Raw genomic sequence first — 25,658 nt, forward strand, 5'->3', positions numbered from 1 at the left:
ACTGAGCACTTCTTCGGTGTCAGGTTCTGTGCTCTTCGGGGTCATTGTCGTCACGGCTCTGCAATACATAAGCTGTGTGACCCTTGTTTTACAGATGACACAACAGAGCGAGGCCTGATTCCAACACCATATCCTTAACCACCATCTTCCTGTTCTCAAGTGCTGGCACGGGGACCTTAAATCACTTCAAAATATGTGCCCAGATCCCATTCCTGGGGTTTGACTCAGCAGGTCTGGGGTGGAAGCCCAGCCTCTGAAATTCCAGTAAACTCCACAGACGACACGCCCCCAGTTCTAAGACACATCTTTAAGGACATATCTTTAAGAAATGAGGCACGGGAGCGAAGGAAGCTTACATTTGGAAGTAAATGGGAAGAACAAGATTTCCAGAACTGCATCCTACTTTAAGGCTTCGAAGAGTCCTGATTCGATCACCCAGTGCTGGCACTCTGAATGTGTCACTTGAGAGGCTCCCCGTGTCGATGAGTAAGCCAATAACATGACATGGAAATCCCAAGCATGCTTAATCCTTCCTACAAGTCTTAACATGGCATTAGGTGGATAGTCTTCTAGAAGGGCTTCGGTGACCCACCCATGGGTACCCAGAGAGCAGGTGTTACAAAATGTTTTGGATCATTTACTCCTTTTGGCCCATGAGTCACAGACAAAGTTCATTTATGCTGTAACTTTTGGAAGAAGTTTACATACAGTGTGCCAAGTTGCATAACTTTTGAAGAGATAAAATAAGCCAGAATTTGAAGGCTGTACAAAGGAGACATGTCATAAGGCCATTTAGCTTACACAAATTCAACTATGCATGCGCAGCCGGACAGAGAAAGAAGAGAAGTCCTCTTTCCTGGGTAATCCCACCAACCATTCTACTCAGTGAGCATGTGCACAGGGGTAGACAGGACACAGAAAACGCGAGCCTGCCCTTCCTTCAGCTGGGCTTCGTACCGACTACCTCATCAGAAGCTCAACTGAGAAGGAGACGTAATGAGGGAAGGAGCGTGCAAGGGTCTCCCATGGTGCCCACCTAAAATATTCTTAAGGGTGGTTTTGACCACAGGAGATGTTCACTCATGTGACTGTGTATATAAACTGTGATCCACTGTATGCAAAGCTATGCAGCCTGCCCTTAACAGCACGGCACTTAAGAGCTGGGCCCTGGAGTCAGAGGGCTGGTGTGTATTCTGGATCTACCATTTAGACCCAGATCTTGGGCAAGTGACTTAGCTTTACTAAGCCTCAGTTACTTCCCTTTAACATGAGAAGAATAACAATGCCTATGTCAGAGATGGCTGTAATGGGTATCAGGGATGAGTACAATGTGCTGAAAAGTGTGTACAAGGTAAATGTTACACAAGTGCGTGGGTGTGGGGGTAATCTCCAAAGGTCAGGGTCTGATAAATGTAAGACCTGGTGGCTGGAATGGAGGAGTGTGCCACTGTTACAGGTACAGATGAGCAAATCCGTAATAAAAAAAGTTTTAACATACTAGGGAGTCTGCAGGCCCAAGGGAGTAGAATGTTAGTTGGAAAGTGAGAAGAACATAAAACTAAAAGGTGGCTGAACAGACCTGAAAGTTATTTTGATCTCCACTTCCTTGGACCGGGGTCTCCTTAGTCCCACTGCAGAAAATACCCAGTCTCAAAAAAAGTGACTCTAATAAACCCACTAGATCCAAGTGTAGTAGGAACAAGGGTGTGATTTGAGGAAGATGTTCAGAGACTTCTATCGTCCACAGTGTTCAAGGCCCAGTGGAATTTAGATACACCTACTTTGGGTCTGTGATCCTCAAGATTTCTCTGCAGAGTCGACCAATAAATGTTACAGACTCGTCCACAGGGGTAAACTTTGGTATTGGGATATGAGTAGACTGGTACATACTCTGCCAGTCCTGAATCTAGAAACAAAACAAAACAAAACAAAACCATGAACATTTAGTACAGTGGGCCCTTGAACAACACAGGGGCTAGGGCGCTGACCCACACAAGGTTGAAAATCCACATACAACTTTTGAGTCACCTAACACTTAACTACTAATAGCCTACAGTTGACCAGAAAAGCCTTATCAATAACATAGTCCATTACCATATATTTTGCATGTTAAATTGGATTATACTCTGTATTTGTACAACATAGGCTAGAGAAAAATGTTAAGAAAATCACAAGGAAGAGAAAATACATTTTATAGTACTGTACTGTATCTATTGGGAAAAATCAGTGTATAAATGGACCCCTGCAGCTCAAAATGAACCCATGCAGCTTAAATCTGTGCTACTCAAGGGTCAACCGTACGTCTTTGATAAGATAACCAGTTATTCTTTTTTCTACCTAGTTTTACAAATATGATGTTGCATAAACAGTGACAATAAATGCTCCTTGGTTTGGAAGAAAAAAACTTAAAACTGGGGTAATAGCCCCTGAGAAATGCTACATGTAACATTTATAAAAGAAGAAATATTTGTGAAAAGTGAAGTGACTGAGGAGAAGTTAGAAGAGAGATGGGAATTTCTGGCTTTTTGTCTTCTAGGTTAACATGCATCGACATGATAATCAGATTCCAAAATATCACAAGGCTGGAAGATGCTTAAACCTTCAAAAACGTCACCTGAATCACGTCAGTTCCCTAATCAAAAACCTACTCCTTGTCAACTACTGACTAAAAATCAAACTTCTCAGCCATGACACTTAAGAATCTGGTGTTCAAACGACCCAATTAAAAAATAGGCAAAGGACTTCAGTAGACATTTCCCCAAAGAAGACATCCAAATGGTGAATGAGCACACGAAAAGATGCCCAACCTCATTAGCCACCAGGGAAATGCAAATCAAAACCACAATGAGATACCCTTTCACCCCTACGGGGACGTCTAGAATTTTGTTAAAAAAGCAAAACAAGAAGCGTTGGCAAGGATATGGAGAAATGAGGAACCCTCAGATGCTGCTGGAAAGAATGAAAAATGCTGCAGGTGCTGTGGAAAATGGTCTGGTGGTTCATCCGCAAGGTAAACACAGAACTGCCACGTGACCCAGCAATTTTGCTGTTACGTGCATACTCCGATCAGGCCAACTGAACTCCTTGATCAAGCCTTCTGAACTCTCGATCACGGGAGTTATGACATTTACAACAGCTTCATTCTGTGGCCATTTAATTACATCTCCCTCCTCCTTAGGACGGTAAACTCTTGGAGGTCAGGTGTCCTGTAAACTTTTCTGGAACCCTCACGGCTCCTGAATGTACTCTGAAGGGATCTGTGAGTATCTAATGCTAACCGATTTTTAGTAACTATTTAAATAAATTTTCTTATTGCTATTTCTGAGGTTCAGGGCATGTATTTTAAATGTCTGAATAACAAATACGGTCCAGAATTTTACAATTTATTTAGATACCTTTGTTCTTAAGAAGTTATTACACTCTTGTTCCACATTATAATTTATAATACGAGAAACTTCTTCCTGCCAAATCTTCAGACCATAAATGTTGACGTAGTCCTGTATGTACTCAAAAGAGCGATGGAATCCATCCATGGTAGCCCCCAACTCTTTCAGCTTGGGCATCAACTCACTTGGCTGTGCAAAAGAGGAAACACAAATCTATTACACTGGGCTAGACTGTCAACCACTAATATCTACATTAGACTTTAAATAAGACCCCTCTCTAAAACACAGTGAGAGTTTAAGAGAGCTTTGGGGAAATACCCATTTCCTACCTCATCCAGCATGAGTGGCAACTTATGTCAGATATTCAGCAAAGAAGAGGTTTCATTCATTTGGGAGGGGAGTCTCACACAAAAGAATATGGAAAATGAACGCTGATGATTTCTCTCATGTCATTTGATGAATACATCCAACCTTCAAGTACTTAAAATATTTTAAATTGAATTTACTGGAATGAAAAGAACCCTAGATACAGATTCTAGGCCCATTTTTGTTTTCTTCCTGAGAAAAATGATCTGTTAGGTCAAGGCAAATAAAAAATTACAGGCCAGGGGCACCTCAGTGGCTCAGTCGGTTGGGTGCTGACTTCAGCTCAGGTCATGATCTCGTGGTCTGTGGGTTCGAGCCCCGCATCAGGCTCTGTGCTGACAGCTCAGGGCCTGGAGCCTGCTTCGGATTCTGTGTCTCCCTCTCTCTCTGCCCCTCCCCTCCTTGCTCTCTGTCTCTGTCTCTCTCTCAAATAATAAACATTCAAAAAATTAAAAAAAAAAATTACAGGCTTTATAGTCCCGATCTGCTTTAGGGTTAAGAAATTCTTTTAAGAAGTGACCCTGAATCACAGATATCCGTTCAATTCTTAAATTGGGGGATCAACAAGTGAAGGAAAGGGCTGGTTTTGGTAAGGATTTTCTTATCATAAGAAAGGATTACAACATAGGATCAAAAAACACATCAGTGTATTGCACTGACCATCATATATCAGGTATGTGTTAGGAGGAAAGGTGTTGTTCACGACAGTTCTGCAAGCTGGGAAGAGAGAAAGGACAGACCCACTTGGTCATCTGGTACCTTGGCTCGGGGGTTGAAGATCAGTCCCTTATGAAGAGCAAAAGCAACACGTTTAACTAGCTCCTTTCTTATTCCATCTTCCAGCAACTGTTTTGGATCCACCTACGTGCAAATCAAAAAGCAATAAATGGCCGTGAGGAAAAGTTCAGCCATGACGACATCCAAAGGAAAGACAGTTTCTGGAATCTGCAGGGAAGCACTTTCCCACCCCATTTCCCAATGATTGGGACTTTTCTCCTTTCCCGTCTCTTTGATCTTGTGCAGCTTGGACAGAATTGTGGAACCTGTCACCTCTTTAGGACTCGGCTGGCCTCCGTAAAACTCATGATGGTAATTTTACAACATGACATCCCAAAGATGGTGGGTATGAAGAATTTTAAAGTGCCTCTCTCATTTTAGTCATTTCATTGAAAGTAAAAAGTGCCTTTTCTTCTCACCAGGAGCAGAGGGGAATGAATGGGCTGGCCTTGCCTTTCTTCCAGACGCCACCTACATGCGCATGGGCAAGCTCAAACTTGGGGTTGGACAGACTTAACAATTCTCTTTTCTTCCAGCATTCTTGGAATGCTGTTTGTAATTAGGGAGATAAAACAGGAAGGCAAATCTGCTATCTACCTCTATAAGCTGATTTGGCTGGTTCTTTTTTCTGTAATGAGAAAGCATCCATTATTCCCTAAAAGACAGTCTCCTGTCAAATCCAGAAAACATCAAATAGTTTTAACATAATCCCTTGAAATTCCCTGCAACTTGTTTCTTATATTTTCAATTTGCAAGGTACCATTACTTTTAAAAGTCATAAAGACAAACGGATGGGTTCCATCTGGGTTTGATTATATTTAAACTGTAAGAATGGCAATTGCAATGAAAGTTACACAAAATACAAGAGCCAGGGAAACATGCTGAGCTACACCATGACTATACAATCAGCAAAAGCCAGACTTCGGACAAACAACAAGTCAGAGGCTGTGCGTTCCTGACCAGATAAACTGTGAGAAAGGAAAAGAATGGAGGAGAAACCTGAAGACTTAAAAGATAGAATGTATTTTTTTTTTTAATGTATTGTCAACAGATTGACTTTAGATAATAAAACTCTAAATGGAGAGACTAGGATTAGGTCAGGGCACATGAGGAGGATCCTGGGGTAGGAGCTGGGAAATTATATTTCTTGACTTGGGTGGTGGTTGTAATAACCCATTAAACTATGTAATTGGATCTACAGCTTTCAGTATTTGTGCCCTATTTCACAATACAAAGGTAAATTATAACCAGATATAATCAACGAGGAAAAAGAAATCAAAGAAGTAACATGACGTTTTCAAAGAAATACTCCTTATAAAGAACAGATTTAGTGAGGGGCACCTGGGTGGCTCAGTCGGTTGAGCATCCAAGTGTTGATTTCAGCTCAGGTCACAATCTCATGGTTCGTGAGTTCAGGCTCTGAGACCAGCTCTGCATTGATGGCGCCAAGCCTGCTTGAGATATTCTCATTCTCTCTCTCTCTCTCTCTCTCTCTCTCTCTCTGTGTCTCTGCCCCCCCCCCCCCCGCCACTCGCATACATGCACACACGTGTGCATGCTCTCTCTCAAAATAAATAAACGTTAAAAAAAAAGATTCTTTATTAAAAAAAAAAACAGATTTAGTGAAAAAGAGTTAACTGTTTTCAAGAAAACAAAGGTCTTAAATGGTCCTTCCAATTTTTCTAAACCTTTCACCAATCTATAGAGTGCTTGCAGCTTAGAGAATGCCCCTTGCACACAGCCCCTTCCCTCACATTTCTATCCCCTCCTCTGAAGTTAATAACAGTTAACCCTTTTCACATGGATCCTCCAGACCTTTCTCTATTAATTTCTACACATAAATTTTGTCCTCAATACATAGTTAATTTAAAAAGTCTAAATGGGACCATAATACGTATGTACACACACACACACACACACACACACACACACACACACACACTGTTCTGCAATTTGCTTTTTCCACTTTAAATTTTAGAAATCTTTTGGTGGTAAAAGCTTTTTTTAACTTTTATTGCTTTTTGAGAGACAGAGACAGAGTGCGAGTGGGGGAGGGGCAGAGAGAGAGGGAGACCCAGAATCCGAAGCAGACTCCAGGCTCTGAGCTGTCAGCACAGAGCTTGATGTGGGGCTCAAACCCACGCACTGTGAGATCGTGGCCTGAGCCGAAGTCAGAGGCTAACCACCCAGGTGCCCCGAGTGGTAAAAGCTTTTTGAACGGCAGCCAAACAATCTCCAGTAGGAACACACCATGATATATTCAGCCATTCTCTCACTGATAAATGCTTATATTATTTCTATTCTTTTTTTGTATGGCTACCTCTGACAGTGAACATCTATACATACATCTCTGTGTATATCTCACTTGTTTTACGTCATATGGATTAAAGGACACTTACACATTTTGTAAATGTCTGAAATAGATGCTTAACATTAGTTGGCTGAAGACTTGTGAGGGCCACCGGATCTGTTACCGAAAGCCGAACTGTTAGACTGGCAGAGAAAGTCTACTGGGTTGAATATGGTCAAGATGATATTCTCCCTGGCTCTCGTCTAAAAGACTATAGCAAAAGATCTTCCTTTCTCGTAAGCAGGTTCTCTTTTGATAATTATTGTTAATTATGAGGTTTTATCATACCCTTTCTGTGCTGGTCATTTTGCATGTAAGATGCTTAATCTGGTCCCAGGATTTATCACCACTTTATGGATTAGTAAGAAGTGACTACCTCCATGTATACTCTTTGCATATCAACTGAATTAAACTGGCATCCGGTCTAAAGGATGTTCAGTGGGTTCTGTGAATATTCTAGGAGTACAATGGTATTTCAGCACACATCCAGAAACCATACACTAAAGTTTCATTTCTATTTAGGTTTTCTTGGATTTTATTAACATAAGTGTTAATCTGGCAATTCAATAGACACACATTTTTTAAAATAAAAATCAGAAATATATAGATTCTACTGATGTCTGATAAATGAAAAAGAAATACAAGCACCATGAACTCTGTGAATGGGCACATCTCTAGTCATCATAGGATTACAAATTAAAATAGTATGGAGATAACACTTGATACTCTTTGGGGAGCAAAAACTAAAACACAGATAGTAACACATATTGTCAAAAATGTGGACAGACACCAGAGAAACAGTCATTGCAGAAGGCAATCTGGCAGTACTGAGAGAAATTAAGTATAAATACACTCTAAGACCTAGTGACCCAGACCTGGGGAGGCAGATTTCAGACACAGGCCCTACAGCAGGGACATGTTCAGAGATGCTCATGATAATGGGGAGCGTTGGAGTGAAAATGACAACAACATAGGTGTCTGGGTCTTGGGGAATGGTTAAGTAAAATGTATCACTCTACACAGCAGTAAGAAGTAACCAACTGCCCAACCCACAGCAATACAAACAAATTTCAAAAGCAGTAACTGGCGAGAAGAGTTGGAAAAAAGAATGAGCCTTAGAGTACAATATGATATAGACAAATCAAACACATGCACACATGAAGTAACACCTCATGTTTAAAATACGGGATGACTTGCCTCTTTAGGGGCAGAAATCAAACACATAGAGCGGGTGCTATTGGGGATGGAAATGGGAATGGGTGTCCAGATGAGAAAGAAAGGATGAAGAGAGGAACGAACACGCATCAGTGAGGACAATGGCCAGACAATGACGATGGGTTACGATCAGCTCAGCTCTCTGCACCTGAGATGCAATATAAAAATACTAAAAGGAAAGAAGGGTGGGAGAGAGTGAGCCAGCTGTTTGGCCAAAGGGAAACGAACTATTTTGTTTCATTATTACAAAAATTCAATAAGTGGCGGCTGGGTGGTTCAGCGGGTTAAGCATCCAACTTTGGCTCAGGTTATGATCTCATGGTTTGTGAGTTCAAGCCCCGAATGGGGCTCTGCACTGACAGTGCGGAGCCTGTTTGGGATTCTCTCTCTCACCCTCTCTCTCTGCCCCTTCCCCACTCTCTCGGTCTCAAAATAAATGATAAAAAAAAATGTTTTTAATAAAAAAATTCAATAAAATGGATTTTTCTTAGATTTAAGTAACTCTTGGGCATGATGAAAAATCAGGATTATAATGCTCTCCCTTCCTCCATCAACAAACGAGTAAAATGAAGATGGAGAGCTGCATGTGAAGTAGTAAGGGACCCAAGATGACAATCGCCTTCCCTGTTCCCCATGGGAGAAACACCCTGGTGACCCAAACTAAGAGTCTTATTACTACGAGGCCACGTGGATGAGTATCAAAGCCGTTACCTTGATGATGCCAACCAAAGTTGTCTTCATCATTAAGATGCCTTCAGTAAAAATGGAAATAGCGTGAGTAAGCTTGGCAACCTTTAACAAAGAAAAAAAAGTTAATGAAGTACTTCAGATAAAAGACCCATCCTTTCTAAGGGAAGTGAAAATAACTGGCTGACAGCCTGAAATGAACAAAGACAGCGGGAGTGATGGGCCCCGGTCAGAAATGAGGTGCTGTGGTGTAAGCAAGGCACTGCCATTGGACATGCTGGGCAGGGTCAGCAGACATGAAATAGTTCTTAAACGCTGACCAATCATCTCCCCTTCTTTGGGCCTCAGTTTCTCATACATAAAAAGCAGGCAGGATTCAATGAGATGGATGGTCCTTTCCAAGTAGAAAAGGCTCACCAAGAGTCTAAAAAGTTAATCTTTACCGTTTTCTACGAGTTTTTTCAAGCCACACCGGGAGGCACTGATATGGTAGACAGGTGCTGTGTTTTTGAGTTAGAATAAATATGTAAATTTCAAGCTTGAAGATTGAAATTCCTGATGCAATTTTTGGAGCTGTGTCAGAGGTGGTAGAAATTGATGCTGGGATGAAAGGTAATGACAGTGGACTTCATAATGTCAATTTCCACTTGATTTCACTTTTTTCACATCTTTAATTTTAAGTTCAGGAGAAAGAAAAGCAGAGGTATTTGGGAGGAACCACCTCTGGGGCTGCTTACTTATTGAGTGGCTTCACAGTCTGGCTGTAGGAAATGGTTTAATGGAATCCAGATTACTTTGAGCCATTGATCTGATGTACAAAGCAGGAACCTGAATGCAAAAGGTCTAGGCAATCTAACCCAAAGAGAAGAAGGGCTGGTTCATCAGGACTGTTCACGGAGAAAAGAGGCCAGCTGAGCTCCCCGTCCTCTGAGAACACTCAGGCAGGCAAGGCCTCAAATAACCCAGGACGCGATAACGAATGAAGCTATCACAGGAGAGTAGGAAAAGACAAATCATAATTGGTCTGGCGCTCCTAGGGATATGGCAGGCGACACAGACCCGTGACACATCGTGGTTTGGGTTCTAAATCATCAAAAGGCAGAAGTTAAAGGGACACGCCACCTCGTATCGTGGGCCAAGCTGAGCATAGTCCCTCAGTTTGTCTTTGTCCAGGCGGGTTGGCACTTCAATGATATCGTGGGTCTGAAGCTTTATGATCTTTAGAAGAGAGGTAAACATGCTTTCTGGAATGATCTGCAAAACCTTTAGTGAAAGAGAAAAGAAGAAAAACAGTTGGATATGTCTTTTTATTTTTCTCAGCTGATAAATGCCAGGATGGCAGTTAAGACAGCACCACTTTGTACACACAGGCATTTGTCTACAGAAAGGGACGGGAAGGGACGTAAGGGGGTACTTTAATATCTGCTTTCAGGCCCACGGCTACATTCTTTCAAATGTTAATTGCTCACAAGATACACAGCTAATCCCCATACACGTGCAGCAAAAAGATGTATCTTTTCCACGTTATAAACTTGTAAAAGACTGAGGTTCGGAGATGTTAAGTAACGTGGCCGTAGCGCAGTCAGCAGGTGACACAGCGAAATTTTGCAGCCAGGTCTGTCTGGCTCCACGCTGCACCGTAAGTTACTGAAACGAGGACCAAAGTTCCCGGGAAAACTTACAGCTCCAACTGGGATGTGCTGGATCTAGATCTGGTTCTTTTACCAACTAGCTCTTTTACCAACTGGTTCTTGACTTTAAAGAAGCCAATATAATCTCTATTCCTCAGTTTCTGTTAAGCACAGAATGGGAGTTAATACCACCAGCACTTAAAAACAGGTGCAAAAGTTCCCTGAAAGTAAAAACACATCTGCGTATCCGCAATACCAGTAAGAGTAAGTTTATTTTCAGGTATTGCAAGTTTCTGGAATCAAGTTAAGAATAAGGGAAAGGAACACGGGTATACTTTTCATAGGGCCCCAAGCATCCTCTTTGTATTTAGAAGAGCAGTCAGTTTGCCAATAAAATAAATGTCACCTTGATGCATTTCTTACCTTTCTCACATAGGACACCAATTCACCAGAGTAATATTGAGACACACTGAGAAGGTCAGGACTATTTGCTTGATTAATACGAAGAAGGGGAAGATCGAGGGCAGAGGCAAGCTGCAAGAAAAGTAGGTACATGTGTTTCTCCATTTCCAGAAGTCCTAGAAATCTCTTTCCAGAAATAGTAACATACCACAGAGCTCTGGGGCTTTACCCAAGATAATGCAACAACCACTGACTCATCAAAGTCATTAATAGTTTCTGACAATGATACACTTTCTAAAAAAACGACAGTAGTCTGCTTTGGTAGTGGTTCTCAAATTGTGGTCCCCAGACCAGCAGCATCAGCATCAGCATCAGCTGGGACTTGTTACAGATGCCAATTTTTTTTTTATGCTTATTTACTTTTGAGAGAGAGAGAGAGAGAGAGAGAGCGCAAGCACAAGCAGGGAAGGGGCAGAGAGAGAGGGAGACATAGAATCTGAAGCAGGATCCAGGCTCTGAGATGTCGGCACAGAGCCCAACTCGGGGCTCGAAATCATGAACAGCGAGATCATAACCTGAGCGGAAGTCAGACGCTTCACTGACTGAGCCCCTCAGGTGCCCCCCCCCCCAGGTGATTCTGATGCCCCTCAAGTTTGAGAGCCACTGTGTTCCAGAAGGCAGCTACTCTTCTATGGAAATCAGACACTGTGACTCATGGCTGACTGTACCCATTCCAATCTGAGAGGTCACAGCATAGAAAAAGCACCATTATCTTCTGTACCACTCGGAAAGCAGCGAACGTGCTTATGGTGAACTGTGATGTGCCGTCAGTTATAAAACCCATCCCCAATTAGAGAGATTTTTAAATACGAAAGAAAGTGCATCTCAGAACTGATACATGAGGTAACTCTGTCAGAAGACGCTGAGTAAATTTTTGCTCATTTATCTCGATCTGGAATTATCTTGGGAGCACAGCTATACTTGTGTTGTCCACCACTGTTCCCTAAACTTTGGAGGGGATCCTAGCTTGTAGCAGAGGCTCAACAAGAGTTTTTTTAAATGAGTAAGTAAAAGGACTTACGTCACATCTGGGGAAAAAAGGACCCACATTTTTAGCATACTGGTAAAACTTGAAAAAACGTGTTTTTTAATTTAAACACTACCTTCTATAAGACATCCAACTTGTATTAATTGAAACTTCCAATATGCGTGGCATCTTTTCAAACTTTGCTCTCATGGAAAAACTAACAATTTTCAGTTTATAAAAATACTTAAATTACCTAACTTTTTTTTTTAATGTTTATTTATTTTTAAGAGATAGAGGCAGAGCACCAGTGGGGGAGGGACAGAGGGACAGAGAGGGAGACATAGAATCCGAAGCAGGCTCCAGGGTCTGAGTTGTCAGCACAGAGCCCGATGCGGGGCTCGAACCCACGAACCGCGAGATATGACCTGAGCCAAAGTCGGACGCCCAACTGATTGAGCCACCCAGGTGTCCCAAATTACCTAACTTTCTAAAAGAATGAAATCTCGGGCTGAATTTAGGCATGAGGTAGTAACGAGGACCAATTCTTCCCTAGTGACTAAGAACATGACCTAACTGTTCTCTGCTTACCTTCAAGAATGTAGCTCTGAGTTTAGTGACCATGGACGGGCTTACCCTTATGCTTTCTTGCATGATAGATGTGAAACTGTGAAGAGAGAGAAATGGTAAGGAGACATCCGCAGTGGCCTTCATCCAGGGGAAATGGTAGGCTGGCCATATTACCTGTCAATTAATTGCCAAGCAAAAGAAAGGTCCCCAACGATCTGCATTGTGATCAGGACCTCCTCTTTAATGTTAATGGTTCGGATCATCTGGTGAAGAAACTTGCGAGTGTCAGCAAGAAACTGACATACTTGCAGATTTGATTCCAACTGGTGAAATTCTTGAACCTGTGTTACATAAACACATTTAATTAAAAAATTCCGAATGGCTTCCGTGGTGTTCATTTTTCCCTGAAAACATTTCAAAAAGGCATGTCATGCACTAAGAATTTCCTGGCAAAATTTCTACTTCAAACGATAACCCTAGAAATGTATAAGCCAAGTCATAACGTAATGCACAGGCTTCTAGGATTAGAAAATGTTCTGCTCTTTTTATTTTCTGTACATAGATGACATAACGAGTGGGTGCTTCTATCTTCCATGTGAGTGCTGATAAAGGCATATTAGAAAATCCTCTTAATTTTGAAGATTTGCAGGATTGCTAACACACAGAGTAAGTCACATTATACCAGGGTGTTGGCACTTGTACATTAAGTTCTTATGTTGTACTCCTTAAAACAAAAGAATGACTCCCCTGTGTCCTGAAGTGTTTTTTCTGTTTTTTTTTTCTTTAACATTTTTTAAATTTATTTTTGAGAGAGAGAGAGAGAGACAGAGCATGAGCAGGGGAGGCACAGAGAGAGAGGGAGACACAGAATCCGAAGCAGGCTCCAGGCTCCGACCTGTCAGCACACAGCCCAATGCAGGGCTCGAACTCACCGACTACGAGATCGTGACCTGAGCCAAAGTTGGACGCTTAACTGACTGAACCACCCAGGCACCTCATCCTGAAATTTTAATGTATGTAATTCAAGGTGCCTGGGCCACGGTCAAAATAAATAGCCCAAATGATAAAAAGCATCTGAGATTCACAAAGTTGTTTGTAGTTGTAATGTAGACTAGAAGATCCAGAAAACAACCAAAATAGGAATGGTACCAGTGGGCAACTGTTTGGAATGGCTAAGGAAACCGACAAGTTCACAGTGGAGTACTGTTTTGTATTGCCATTCATAGGGATCATAAAACCTCTCAAAAGTAATAAGAGCCTGTAAGAAAGTATGCCGGGGCTACCTGGCTGGCTCGGGCCAGAGAGCATTAGACTCTTGATCTTGGGGTTGTGGGTTCTAGTCCCATGTTTGGGTGTAGATATTACTTAAAAATAAAAGAAAGGATGCCAAAGAAAGCATTCATTATATTTCTAAAGATATATAATTATCCCATCTGGACAGGGTTCCACATAAGTATGGACAATGCTTTAAATAGTTTATGGTTATTGTTCTCATGCGTTTATTTTCCATTTTAAACCTAGTTTAAAAACCTAGTTTAAAGCTAGTTTAAACCTACTTAAGCATACAATTAAAATTTTAAGAGTCGGGAAGTATAACCCTTCTTTTTTCAATCTGAGTAGATAATATCTGAGTAGATAAAAAACAAACTATTTTTTTTCCAGAAGAGAAAACATCACATATAAGCATATGATCATTCTACAACTGTGGTCATTGTTGCGCATTCCTTTGTAGTTTTTCTCTCCCCAAACTCTCTCCCAATCTAAAAATGGTGCCTACTTGTTGGGATGAGCACTGGGTGTTGTACGTAAGCGATGAGCCACGGGAATCTACCCCAAAAACCAAGAGCACACTTTACGCATTGGATGTTAGACAGTTTGACAGTAAATTATATTAACAACAAGACAAAACACAAAAAAAAATACAGATTTTGCTTTTACTGCCTTTCCACAATCGCCCAATGTTTCCATGTTGTCTTCATCATTATTAAATATAATTATGTTTCTGCAAGTTGAGATATCATCTTTGTTAGCATTCTTTTCACACTGGTCACTGCATTATTTTCCCAATTTTAGGACACTGGATATAATACCACAATGAGCATATTTTGCTTTTTTTTTTTTTTTTTTTTTTTTTTGCTCTGATGAAATATTCTCTTAGCTGTATTTCCAGGACCAGATCTTCTGGGTGGATCCACAAGTATGATTTGTGATCCAAGAATTGTTATTTATTTATGTATTTATTTATTTATTAGTTTTAGTTATGTAAGTAATCTCTTCACCCCATGGGGGGTGAGAACTCATGACTCTGAGATCAGGAGTCCTACACTCCTCCAGCCAGGTGCCCCATGAACTGTCGCTTACAAAGAGTTTTCTTACCTCCTCCAAAGCTTGTATTAGTTGCACGGTTTTTCTGCCCGCGGCCGTTGAATCATCATAATTTAAAGACAGTATTTGTTTCGAGATCTCCCTGAACCAAGCTTGAAGGTTTTCTATTAACACAGAAACAAGGAGAGACTGCTGAAATCCCAGAACTGTGGTAGCTGTGGCTTTGAATTTTATTCCACAGTCCTTCACAAATCTAGCCCTTATTCACAGACCTTTCCCTCAGTACCTGACATTGCCCTTGGGATTCTCCAAACAGGAACCACCAAAACGCCTTGGGTATGTGACCTAGGGGAGAGGAAACTTTCTACTGAAGTAGCTCAGTCTAACACCCGGCAGAAAAGGTGTAAAGGCCTGAGTCTGTGGTGTGAACCCCAGTGTGCAAAGGTGGTCACTGGAGTGGGAAGGAGTGGGGAAGGAACTGAAAGATTGTGACAGGAAGTTACCGGGAACAGTTTCCTGGAGAACCGAGGGTGAGTAAAAGATCTGAAAAAGGCAGAGAGGGGCAGAGGGATAGTTTGTCATGAGGTGAAGGGACAGATGTGGGCAGAAGCTTCAGGACAAAAATAACAATGGCACGCCTTGGGAGAACAAGGGGCAACGTGTCAGGAGTGTGAAGAACGTGTGGTGAGTTGAGGGGACGTCTGAACAGCTGAGGGGTGCCATTTGCACTCACAGACCAGTTCCACACAGCAGAGAAAGGGTCATTAATATGCCCTGAGGACCCTCAAGGTGGCCGGCAAAGGTCTGAGCTTTTCTCACTGAATCTTTACAACAATCTATGGGGGCAGGAATTGGAAGGCATTTCTCAGGTAAGGAAGCTGATGCCCAGAGACGTTAAGGAGCCCAGGCAGGGTCACACAGTCACTAAACAGCAGCACCAGGCTTTTCTCAACTGTCTGGCCAGATTCAAAGGCTGTGCTCATTTGATCTCATCAAGCTGATTCCCTAACATTTTTGTTTGTTTGTTTATCAATGGGATAAAACTTCACTTTAATAAAAGCACTTACGGACTTATAATGTAAGTTATTTCACGAATTGGCATGAAGAACACTGGTTGTAATTTTAAAGATTTTTTTTTTTTTTTGGTAGGACTGAGGGACAGCTATAGAGTAGTAGATCAAGCATGGCATTCAGAGTCTGAGGTGACGAGTTCAATCCAGGCTCTGAACCGTTGTTACCATCAGCAAGTGATTACATTTTATAGCTTTGATTTCTTTACATGCGGAACAAGAATAAAGATGTCTACCTCATAAGGCTGTAAGGCTCAAACGAGAAATATTTGTGGAAGCATTTCCTAAGCTAAAATATGCTATATAGCCAAAAAAAAGTACCAGATGCTGTTTTGAATGACCTTTAAAGTGATGGTGGGGTTTTCTTTTCTTTTTTCTTTTTTTTTTTTGATGTTGGGATTTATAAGAACCTAAAAGAGACTAGAACAGAGATGAACGTGCCTGATTCTCAAAAATTAATCTGGTTAGACTGTTACAGGCGGTTCCTTGTTTTTCGGACAAAAATGTAGTGACCTGCAAAACATGTTGCTAATTTATATCACATTATTAAAAACACACCAACTTTTCCTACTAGGAATAATAAAGTAATTTGGAAATATATTTTAGGCTAACCATTCGACATCAAATACATCAACAAAAGCCAAATATAGTAATCACAAGATCATACTGATTAAAAGAGTAATTTTTTCAAACAAAAAGCTATACTTTTGAGAAATTCTACTGTATAATTAACTTTTATCAGAAATGAGTTTCATAGTTACAACATTAAGCATTAAAAAAAAAGCTTCTCATCTTAAAATTCAGAATGGTCATTCAGGGGCACTTTGAAGGGTTTCTATCTATATAAAAATTTTAAGTGATACCATGATTTTCCCACAGATAAAATTTCCTAAAAGAAGCAGGATTAATATGATTAACGTTAAGTAAGGCTTGAGCTATGTTGTTTCAAAAAGTCTGCATGTCCCCTCTTCTGCCACTAGATGGCAGGCACACGAGGAAAAAAAAAAGCAGAAAACATGAGAAGACAAGATTCCTGGATACCATCTATGTTAGCAGTTACTAATATTCTTTTATTAAAGATTTTGTTTATTTCAATGTTTATTTATTTTTGAGAGAGAGAGAATATGTGTGCACATGCAGGAGGGGAAGAGAGAGAGGGAGAAAGAGAATCTCAGGCAGGCTTCGTGCTGTCAGTGCAGGGCTCCAATCTCATGAATCATGACCATGACTTGAGCCGAAATCAAGAGTCGGACACTCAACTGACTGAGTTACTCAGGCACCCCTATGTTAGTAGTTAGTAATATTCTTTTTTTTTAATGTTCATTTATTTTATTTTGGAGAGAGAGACAGAGAGAAAGCACGAGCCGGGGAGGGGCAGAGAGGGAAAGAGAGAATCTCAAACAGGCTCCACACCACCAGCATGGAGCCCAATGAGGGGCTCAAACTCACGAACCGTGAGATCACGACCTGAGCTAAAATCAAGAGTTGGGCGCTTAACCAACTGAGGCACCCAGGTGCCCCAGTAGTTAGTACTATTCTTGAGTGAAGTATCCTGAGATGATCAGGACAGTTATAGGTCCTTCTCTTCCTCCCTGCAAATGCACATAAGCTGACACACTATGGTGAGGCTGGGGGATGAGTTATGGACCTACGGACTATGAGTCAGAGTATAACAACCCCTGTAGCCTAACCTCATACTTCAAAAATAAGAAGCCCCAAGTCCAGAGAAGATATGAACATTGCCAAAAGGAGCCCAAAGCTAGAGGCAGCTAAGACTAGGCTTTAGACGTTCATCAGCAATGTCCTAGCATACAATGATGACAATGTGGTTGAGTTTTTACTTTGTGTGTTTCCAAGAATTCGTGTGTACATTTCAAACACAATTATATTTCCTCTTTAGCAAATACCATTTTTCTCCACACGGGTTAGGGGTTTCACTCCCGAAAAGACATCAGCAAGCTCCGTCATCCGCTCTGAGCCCTCCTTCTTGTAATGCTCCCATTTGGCTTGCTTTTCTGAAAGCATTTGCTTGAACATCTGTTGAAAGAGACAGAAGAGATTTACTTACTTAAGAGGAAATCCAAATAAGGCAGTTTACAAAGAAAGCCCTGAGTGAAACCCAATTTATTATAAAAATATGTATCTAAAAGTAACATTACCCCTGACGTCATCTCTTAAGCTGCACTACTTTGTACAAATTGAGGGGCAAAGCTAGACCACTGCATTGGTTTTCAGACCAACTGCACATAAGCATCATCTCATCATCTGGATGGCTTTCAAATGTTGGGATTCTCAAGCTCCCCCATGAAGATTCTGGTTCAAAAGGTCTTGGGTAGACCCAGGAACCAGCATTTTTAATGTGAAATTAAATTTGGTGGCCACTGCTCGAAGGTCCTTTGCAAGTAATAATTTCTGTGGTTGCATCTATTTAAAATAGGTCAGGGAAGGCTGAGCATGATCCTTGTCTGATGAGTGGAGAATGAATTAAATTACCCACAAAAATCTTTTCTTTTGGATCACACAGTAAGTCTGTTTATTAATTCACTCCTTCATAAAATTAAAGGCCTGTAAAGAGTTGAGCACAGGAGGAAATGGTATAACTCAAGGTTTTGCTTTTTCCCCCCTTGAAACAAATTTTAAAAACCTATTTAAAGTGTGTCGCAAAACTACAGGGATTTATTTCACTGGGATCCTAAGAGGTAAATATGAGAATATACTGATTTTTCTCTTAAGAAATTCTTCATTCCTCAGCATCGAACTGAATGTTAAAAGACGAAGACTTCATTGTAGATGAAAGGATAAAGACTGGTGGAATTTTGTGGGGCCAGAGAAAGAGGAATCTTAGTGATCAGGCAGGGTGAGGAACAGTAGGAATTATTTATAGAGTCCATCCTGTCTTTTTGAATGCCTAGGACCGATCAATGCCATTTCACGAAGCAGCAGTGACAAAAATAACACTGTGAGGCCTTCATTACAGACCTAATAGCTTGAAACCCTTCAGACACTCATTCCCAGGTTGACCTCACAAGTTTCATATCTGGTAAGATGGAATTTGGGATAGGGGATGGTTCTCAAGTTAAGAGATGCACCTTCATCAAAAGATTAGAAGAAACACAGGTCTAATTAGTGTGTTTCTAAGAGAATCGGAAGGTGATTCTGGAAAAAGGGTTGGGATGGGAGGTGGGAGAGATAGAGATAAAGGTTAAAGAACCGAGCTGAAATGTCAGACATTAAATATATCTTTGTTTTGCTCAATTTGTATTGGGCAGTTATTTTTATCTTTCTACCAGATCCTTCTCTTTTGAAGATCTTTAATGAGTTGGTCTTCTTTTCTCTCCAATAGAACAGACAGAAGGAAGCTGCCCATTCTATTCCAACAGATTCCAGAAAAAGATTAACGATTAGAAACGCAGGCGTGGTCGGGCAGATGACCCAGATCTGTCCTGATTCCCACACAACAATATTGAGCTACAGAACTCTTGGGTGACTGGCGTCCTGCTTCAGGATCCTAACTGGACGGAGTGCACTGATTCCTTGGGGTGACTCTCACTTGCCTCTGAAGTTTGCTTTGACCAACAAATAAGATGCCTGGTTCCTGCTCTTGGATCTTTCTTGGTCTCTCATTTTGGCTTAATCTGTCTCTCTTCCCCACTGTACTGAGAGCTCCTGGATGGGAGGGACATGCCTTGTTCATTTTTGAATTCCTAGCACCTAGCTGGGAACAGAGCAGGTATTCAATAATGACTTGCTATTGAGAGGGAAAACATGAACACTCTTAAAGAGATCAAAAAGGGGTAGCGTTTCTCTGATCTTACAGAATTATACCGAGACAGGTTACTGAATAACACTCAACACACGCATGTGCATGATGTTAATAATCAGCATGTACTTTTCCTTAGCTACTGAACGGGGGAACACAGTGTCCTCGCACCTAGAAGATAAAGAAAAAACCGGCAGACCACTAACCAGACTGAGGCAAGGAGAATATCAGTTTGGAATGGGCCTTAACGTCCATGGCTAGCTCCTGGCCCACCTGATCCGAACCGCCAAGGCTACTGGTTATAGAACCTAGGCACTCCTGGGTATCAACCATTTTTATTATGCCCACAGAGGCTCTTTTAGGCATAAGACTAATCAACCTTAGAATTTCCTTCAGGGAGCTCAAAATCCTTAAAATCCCTGAGTGGACCTTGTTTAAACACAAATCATCCACCCTACTTAAAAGCCCTTTCTAACAGGTTCTCATGGCTTTGCAGATGAAGACTGAAATCCTACAAGGCCTACATGCCCACCTTTCGACCTCATCTCGTATCACTTTTATCTCATTCTCTCCCCTCTAGCCAACTGTTCTTTCTGGTCCTTGAACTGGTCATGCTGTTCCCTACCCAAGAGGATTCGGGCATATTCTGTCCTCTCTCTGCAATGGTCTCCAGAATGCTCCCGACCTTTGTCTTAGCTAACTCCGACAGGTTCCTTCTTCAGGTCCCTTCAGAAGCTCCTGCTTCTCTTCTCAGGGATTTTAGGTACTCAGAGAACAATGTTCCTTTCCCTTAGAGCACGTATCTCAGTTTGTATTTACGTTTTCATTAGTGCGATTCTCTGATTAATGTCCACATTCCTCACTAGACTGTCACCTCCATGGTCCTGTGCAATTTTCCCCATCACTGTATCCCCAATGGCAGTAGGCACTAAATGCCTGGTAAATGTTTAATCCTGTCCTTTTAGTATAAGAACAATCTCAGACTGCTAGAATCTGTAGCCTGAATCAAAGACTATGACTCGTTATTGAATCTCAACCCTTTAAAAATATTTTTAAGCACAGAAAAACTAAGATGTTGGCGATTATTCATTAAAGATCTTTACCTCTTTGAGTATAAACTCAAATTGTGCAGTGTCCAACAGCAACTGAAAGAGGATCTTGGGATTGTATCTAGAGTCTGTTAGAATCTGGTCCTTGATTTGACGAAGGCGTTTGTTGTTTGGGTCATAAGCTAGAAACAGGAAGAAAAGAGTTCCCAATTTATTCGCTGTGCAGAAAATATGAAATCTAAGATGAATTATTAAAAACGTGCCTCCATTTTCACTCATTTGGAGCATTTGAAAAAGTAATAAGCAAGATGAGAATCAATAATGCGTGACGAAATCAATTACAGTAGATCTACGCCATGAAGTTAAGTACAACTGAACGCCCTGACGTGGAATGTCATCCATGATATGCCGTTGAATGAGAAAAAGCAAGCTGCCGAACAGGGTTCCAAAGCCTGGGGGAAGTGCCTCCAGGAGGCCAACAGGAGGGAAGGTAAAGAATATATGCTCTCCTTCCTGCACATCATGACCCGAACACCACAGAAACTAAATAAGCACTTATCTTTCCCACGCATGACTCACCATCAGGTAAATCACTTGTTTCTGGTAAATCGTGACCTGTGCAATCAGGTCAGACAATTGCCAGGCACAAAAATGGGAAACAGACGTGGCGGAAGATAAATGCACAGACCACTGGCAAGACGAGGTTGTCCCTGGAAGGGTCCAAATCCAGGAGACTCCTGGCTCACAGCGAAGGTGAGGAGGAGGCTGAGTCTCTGGAAAACCACAGTTGGTTTTATGATAACGATAAAGCGAGGGCCTGAGTTGTTCATGTGCTTGAGCATGGAAGACTTTGGTAAAGATTATAAACTGAGTCAGTGTGGTAGAATCCTCAAATTAGAACTGGAGTTTATGGACTGACTAAACGCGACTAACCAACACCAGATCCATTGGACGATTAAACCTCGGCCACGGTGCTCATGCTGTGAGCGAATGTAAACTGGAGAAGAATCGAGGCAAAGAACCAAATGGAAAAAAAACAAAAAACAAAAAACAAAACCAAAAACTGGAAAGCAGCATTTTTTGAGAAAGAGATTTCCAGGATGAAGAGAGAAAGCTGAGGAGAAACGCCACATATTTCCAAAGATACAAAGGATGAAGACGTCCCCCTGCTGTTTTCGCTGCCTAGCACCCACAGGAAGTGGGACCAGATGGAAGCTAGAGGAAAGAACATCTTGCCTGGAAGAGCTGTGAGACGGGCTCTGTGTTACCAGGGGAGGCTGCAGAGTAATCTGGAGTGGACAGTTTACTTTGAGATACTGCCTTATCTGAAAGAACACGTGTTGAAGGCAGTACCTGTCTCAGGGTGGCTCTCAAGCAAAGTTTGTTGATGAAAAACAAAAAGCAGGAGGCTTCACGGGGCCGCTGGATGACAGCCATGCTTAGCGGGAAGGGCACGCAGCTCTGGGTGGGGGAAGCCATTGGTTAACTAACACTGATCCAGCCTTCACTGAGTACGAGGAACTGTGTCAGCTCTGAACAAGCTCAGGTTAGTCCAACCTACTTGTTTTTTCATTAAATCGGGAGCTTCTTAAGTCATAGGCTCACAGACCCTGTGAAGGCATTTCATACAACCTGTGAAGCAAACGAACTTGACGGCCAATAGCGTCTCCAAGAGGACTGTGGGCCAGAAAAGGTTAGACTTGATCTACCTTTATGAGGCACTCAGGTTCAGTCTGTTTATCAACTCTGTGGGCCCATGGCTTCCTGTACTTCCAAAATCGTACCTTTTCCCCCCATCATTTCTCCAGTCTAGAACTTCTTTTTACTTCAGAATCCTTCCTGCCTCCTGTATGGAGCCTTCCCCAGCCACCTTCACCCACTACCCCAAGCAACATTTCTCTCCTGCTCTGGACGAAATCCCACTAAGTGTCTGTTTTACACATCTGGCTCTTATTTACTGGCTTGGCTCTTCAATTAGTTTCCTGCTGTAACAAATTACCACAAACGTAATGGCTTAAAAGGACACAAACGTATTCTCTTACAGCTCCAGAGAGGAGAAATCTGAAATGGGTGTCACTGGGCTAAAATCAAGGAGGCAGCAGGCCTATGCTCCTTCTGCAGGCTCCTTCTGGAGGCTCTGGGGAAATCCTGTTTCCTTATCTTTTTCAGCATCTAGAGGCCACCATATTCCATGGCTTGTAGCCCCTTCCATCTTTAAAGCCAGGAATGGTCTGTTGAGGCTTTTTCATGACTCCACCTCTCTAGTTTTGACTCTTCTGCCTCCCTCTTCCCGATTTAAGGACCCTCGTGATTATACTGGACCTACTGGGATAATCCCGGATAATCAAACCTGACAAAGGGGCCTATTCAGGTGAGCTGTTGACTTGTCCAAGTAGACACAAAAACGACTAACTTAAAAAGCCACTTGATTCTCATCCAAAGGCTAAACAAGTTTTGCACCGCGGGGCATATCTTAGCTCTGAAAGCCTTTAAGTGGAGCCATACAGATGGGCACACCTTTCGCCCATTACCTGAGTCTGCTGTGTGAAGCATCAGCCATCGGATGGCCACGTTACAGTCTCTCAGGCAGTTCAGGAGCCTTGGGATATTGTCCAGAACCATCTCTTCCCTTAAATACCCTTCTTTCAGAAATTGTTGCACTTGAGTGTGCACTCTTTCACTGACGGTAGCGTATCTGCTTGACTTTGAAAAAGAAAAAGCCTGAATTACATTTTCAAAAAGAGAAAATTACTTTCCTAGAAAATGAATCCCATACAGATGAACCCATTGACAAGTAATAACATTTCTACAGGAGGTGAATAACATGTGGACCATAGTTGGTAAGACTCAGAGGCAAGTGGTTTGTTGGACATTTTTTTCTTAATGTTTATTTTTTAGGAGAGAGAGACAGAGCGTGAGGGGGGAGGGGCAGAGAGAGAGGGAGACACAGAATCCGAGGCAGGCTCCAGGCTCTGAGCCGTCAGCACAGAGCCCGATGTGGGGCTTGAACTCACAAACTGTGAGATCATGACCTGAGCCGAAGTCGGACACTTAACTGAGCCACCCAGACGCCCCGTTGGACACTTTTGAAAAGAGCATTGGACTCAGAACCAAGAGAATCCTACCTCCTACCTCTAGCTATGATTAGATATTGGTTTGACTTTGGGGTTAACCTCTCCCTCCTGGTTTCTTCAAATGTCAACTAAAGAACTGTATCCAGTGGTTCCCAGGGCCCCTTCTGTTCTCAACTTGGATAGAAAAGAAACATAGGCTCAACTGTCTATTCTTCCCATGATTCTTGACAAAGGAGGCAGGGCAGAAATATCCAGGAGAAGAGGCTTCTACAGGCAGACGAGAGCACAACAAAAATACACCTCTGCATATTTTTCAATCCAGTGAATTTTCAAACCAGCCTTTGGGGATTTGGGTCATTCTACTTTCTCTGAAGCAAGAGTTACATGTTAAACATCATTAACCTCATCAGGTTAGTTTAAAACTACCACAAGGTGTTTCATCAGACAATCCTGAAATCTTCTTAAAGTGGCACCAGAGAGAAAAGGCAATTTTGGAAACTAATTACAGTAATGAAAAAATTAATGCTCTGATGCCAGTAAGCATCAGAAGCATCACTTTCTCTAATATATTTCCAGGAGACATGAAGTTGAAATTATTTTATGCATTATTTATGGAATGTAATTTACTTGAATAAAACATGCTGAAGTTCTTGGACTCAATGTCGTTCTATCTGCCCCGGAAACTCAAGAACTCAGACAGCCAGGCTGAGGAAGATAACTTAGAAATGTCAAGGATACTGCCCAAAAAAAGATTTGTATGGCTCTGTTTACTTAGGAATTTCCTCCTGCCTTGAGCTCTTATCAAAGAGATAGACTGTAAGCATTTAAACTTTAAGGAGAGGAAGGTCTTCAGTCTTCCTGCTGGTTTCATACATCAGAAATGATAAATTTAAATTACAGTGACGGGGCAGCTCTTTCTGCTTACAGGTCCTGTCCCCGTGCTTTAATAAAAACACCTTCTTGCACCAAAAAATTAAAATAAATTAAATAAATTTAAAACATAAATAGAAATTACAGTGACAGGACGTATTGCGTGTGCTCAGTTACCATCCTCAACATGCATCCTACCAATGAAAACACTAAAATTCCAGCTACCCGTGAAAGCCATTCCATCCACATCGACAAGAATAAACAAAGTCAGCTGGGGCCACGTGACATACCGATTTGTCTTAGGACGCTGGATCTTAAGACCCAAGCCTCCCATTTACATATACCACATAAGTCACAAAATCTGTCATAACCTATCTTATTAGGATGCGCAAAATTCACCTTTCATTCGTCACTGCACTAAAATGTCTATGTGGACATTTTCCAAATTCCTTGGGAACTCTACTCATTTCCCACGCCATAAAGCAGGCTTGTAGCTGTGACAGAATCCTTCTCCGTTGGCCAGCACCTACCTGTTCTCTGACGTTCGAAAGGTCCAGAGTATTGTTTAAAGCAGTCTTTGCAGCTTTGTAAGGATCCCAAGCATCTGCTAGATTAACTGTGATCCCCATGTAAATACTAATTACCTGAAAGAGGACACATTCATCCAGTGTGTTAAATACCTACTCGTCTGGAGGCAGAGTTACAGAAAACACTGCCCACTCCCTCTGGTTCAAATTCCACTGCAATGAAAAACCCCGATTTGCCAAAGATATAGGTAAGCATTTTCTTAGGAGCACTTTGGAACAAGGGCTACAAAAGCCATTGACGGGAACGACTAAATCAGGGTTGACAGAAAAGCAGACTGACTGAACAGTGGCGTTCTCAAACATTTTCACCTCAGCTTTTACGCAACTCAAAGTTACTGAAAACTCCCAAGGACTTCTTGTGTTTTTTTCAAATGGGGTTCTATCTATTGATATTTATCCTATTACACATCACAGTCGAGACATTTCAAAAAATACTTATTCACTTCAGGTAACAGTACACCCATTACATGCTAACAGAAAACTGTTTTTAATTAAAAAAAAAAAAAATCAGACTA

The 25,658-nt window shown here is 41.7% G+C and overlaps 1 protein-coding gene across 3 annotated transcripts in view; it reads right to left on the reverse strand.

Annotated features, from left to right (window-relative positions):
* Positions 1-25,658, reverse strand: part of WASHC5 (WASH complex subunit 5) — a 64,588-nt gene that overhangs the window by 20,323 nt on the left and 18,607 nt on the right. For all 3 annotated transcript variants that reach the window (XM_047841825.1, XM_047841824.1, XM_047841826.1), the window contains 13 exons: positions 25,087-25,200; positions 23,144-23,315; positions 20,667-20,794; positions 17,711-17,840; positions 14,785-14,897; positions 12,583-12,749; positions 12,430-12,505; positions 10,836-10,946; positions 9,904-10,044; positions 8,806-8,886; positions 4,512-4,613; positions 3,396-3,575; positions 1,782-1,906 (listed from right to left, as the gene is read on the reverse strand). In XM_047841825.1, the coding sequence (XP_047697781.1) occupies positions 1,782-1,906; positions 3,396-3,575; positions 4,512-4,613; positions 8,806-8,886; positions 9,904-10,044; positions 10,836-10,946; positions 12,430-12,505; positions 12,583-12,749; positions 14,785-14,897; positions 17,711-17,840; positions 20,667-20,794; positions 23,144-23,315; positions 25,087-25,200 (1,640 nt within the window). The remainder of the gene's footprint in view (positions 1-1,781; positions 1,907-3,395; positions 3,576-4,511; positions 4,614-8,805; positions 8,887-9,903; positions 10,045-10,835; positions 10,947-12,429; positions 12,506-12,582; positions 12,750-14,784; positions 14,898-17,710; positions 17,841-20,666; positions 20,795-23,143; positions 23,316-25,086; positions 25,201-25,658) is intronic.

This window comes from Prionailurus viverrinus, chromosome F2 (assembly GCF_022837055.1).
Source record: "Prionailurus viverrinus isolate Anna chromosome F2, UM_Priviv_1.0, whole genome shotgun sequence".
In the NCBI taxonomy this organism is placed as follows: Eukaryota; Metazoa; Chordata; class Mammalia; order Carnivora; family Felidae; genus Prionailurus; species Prionailurus viverrinus.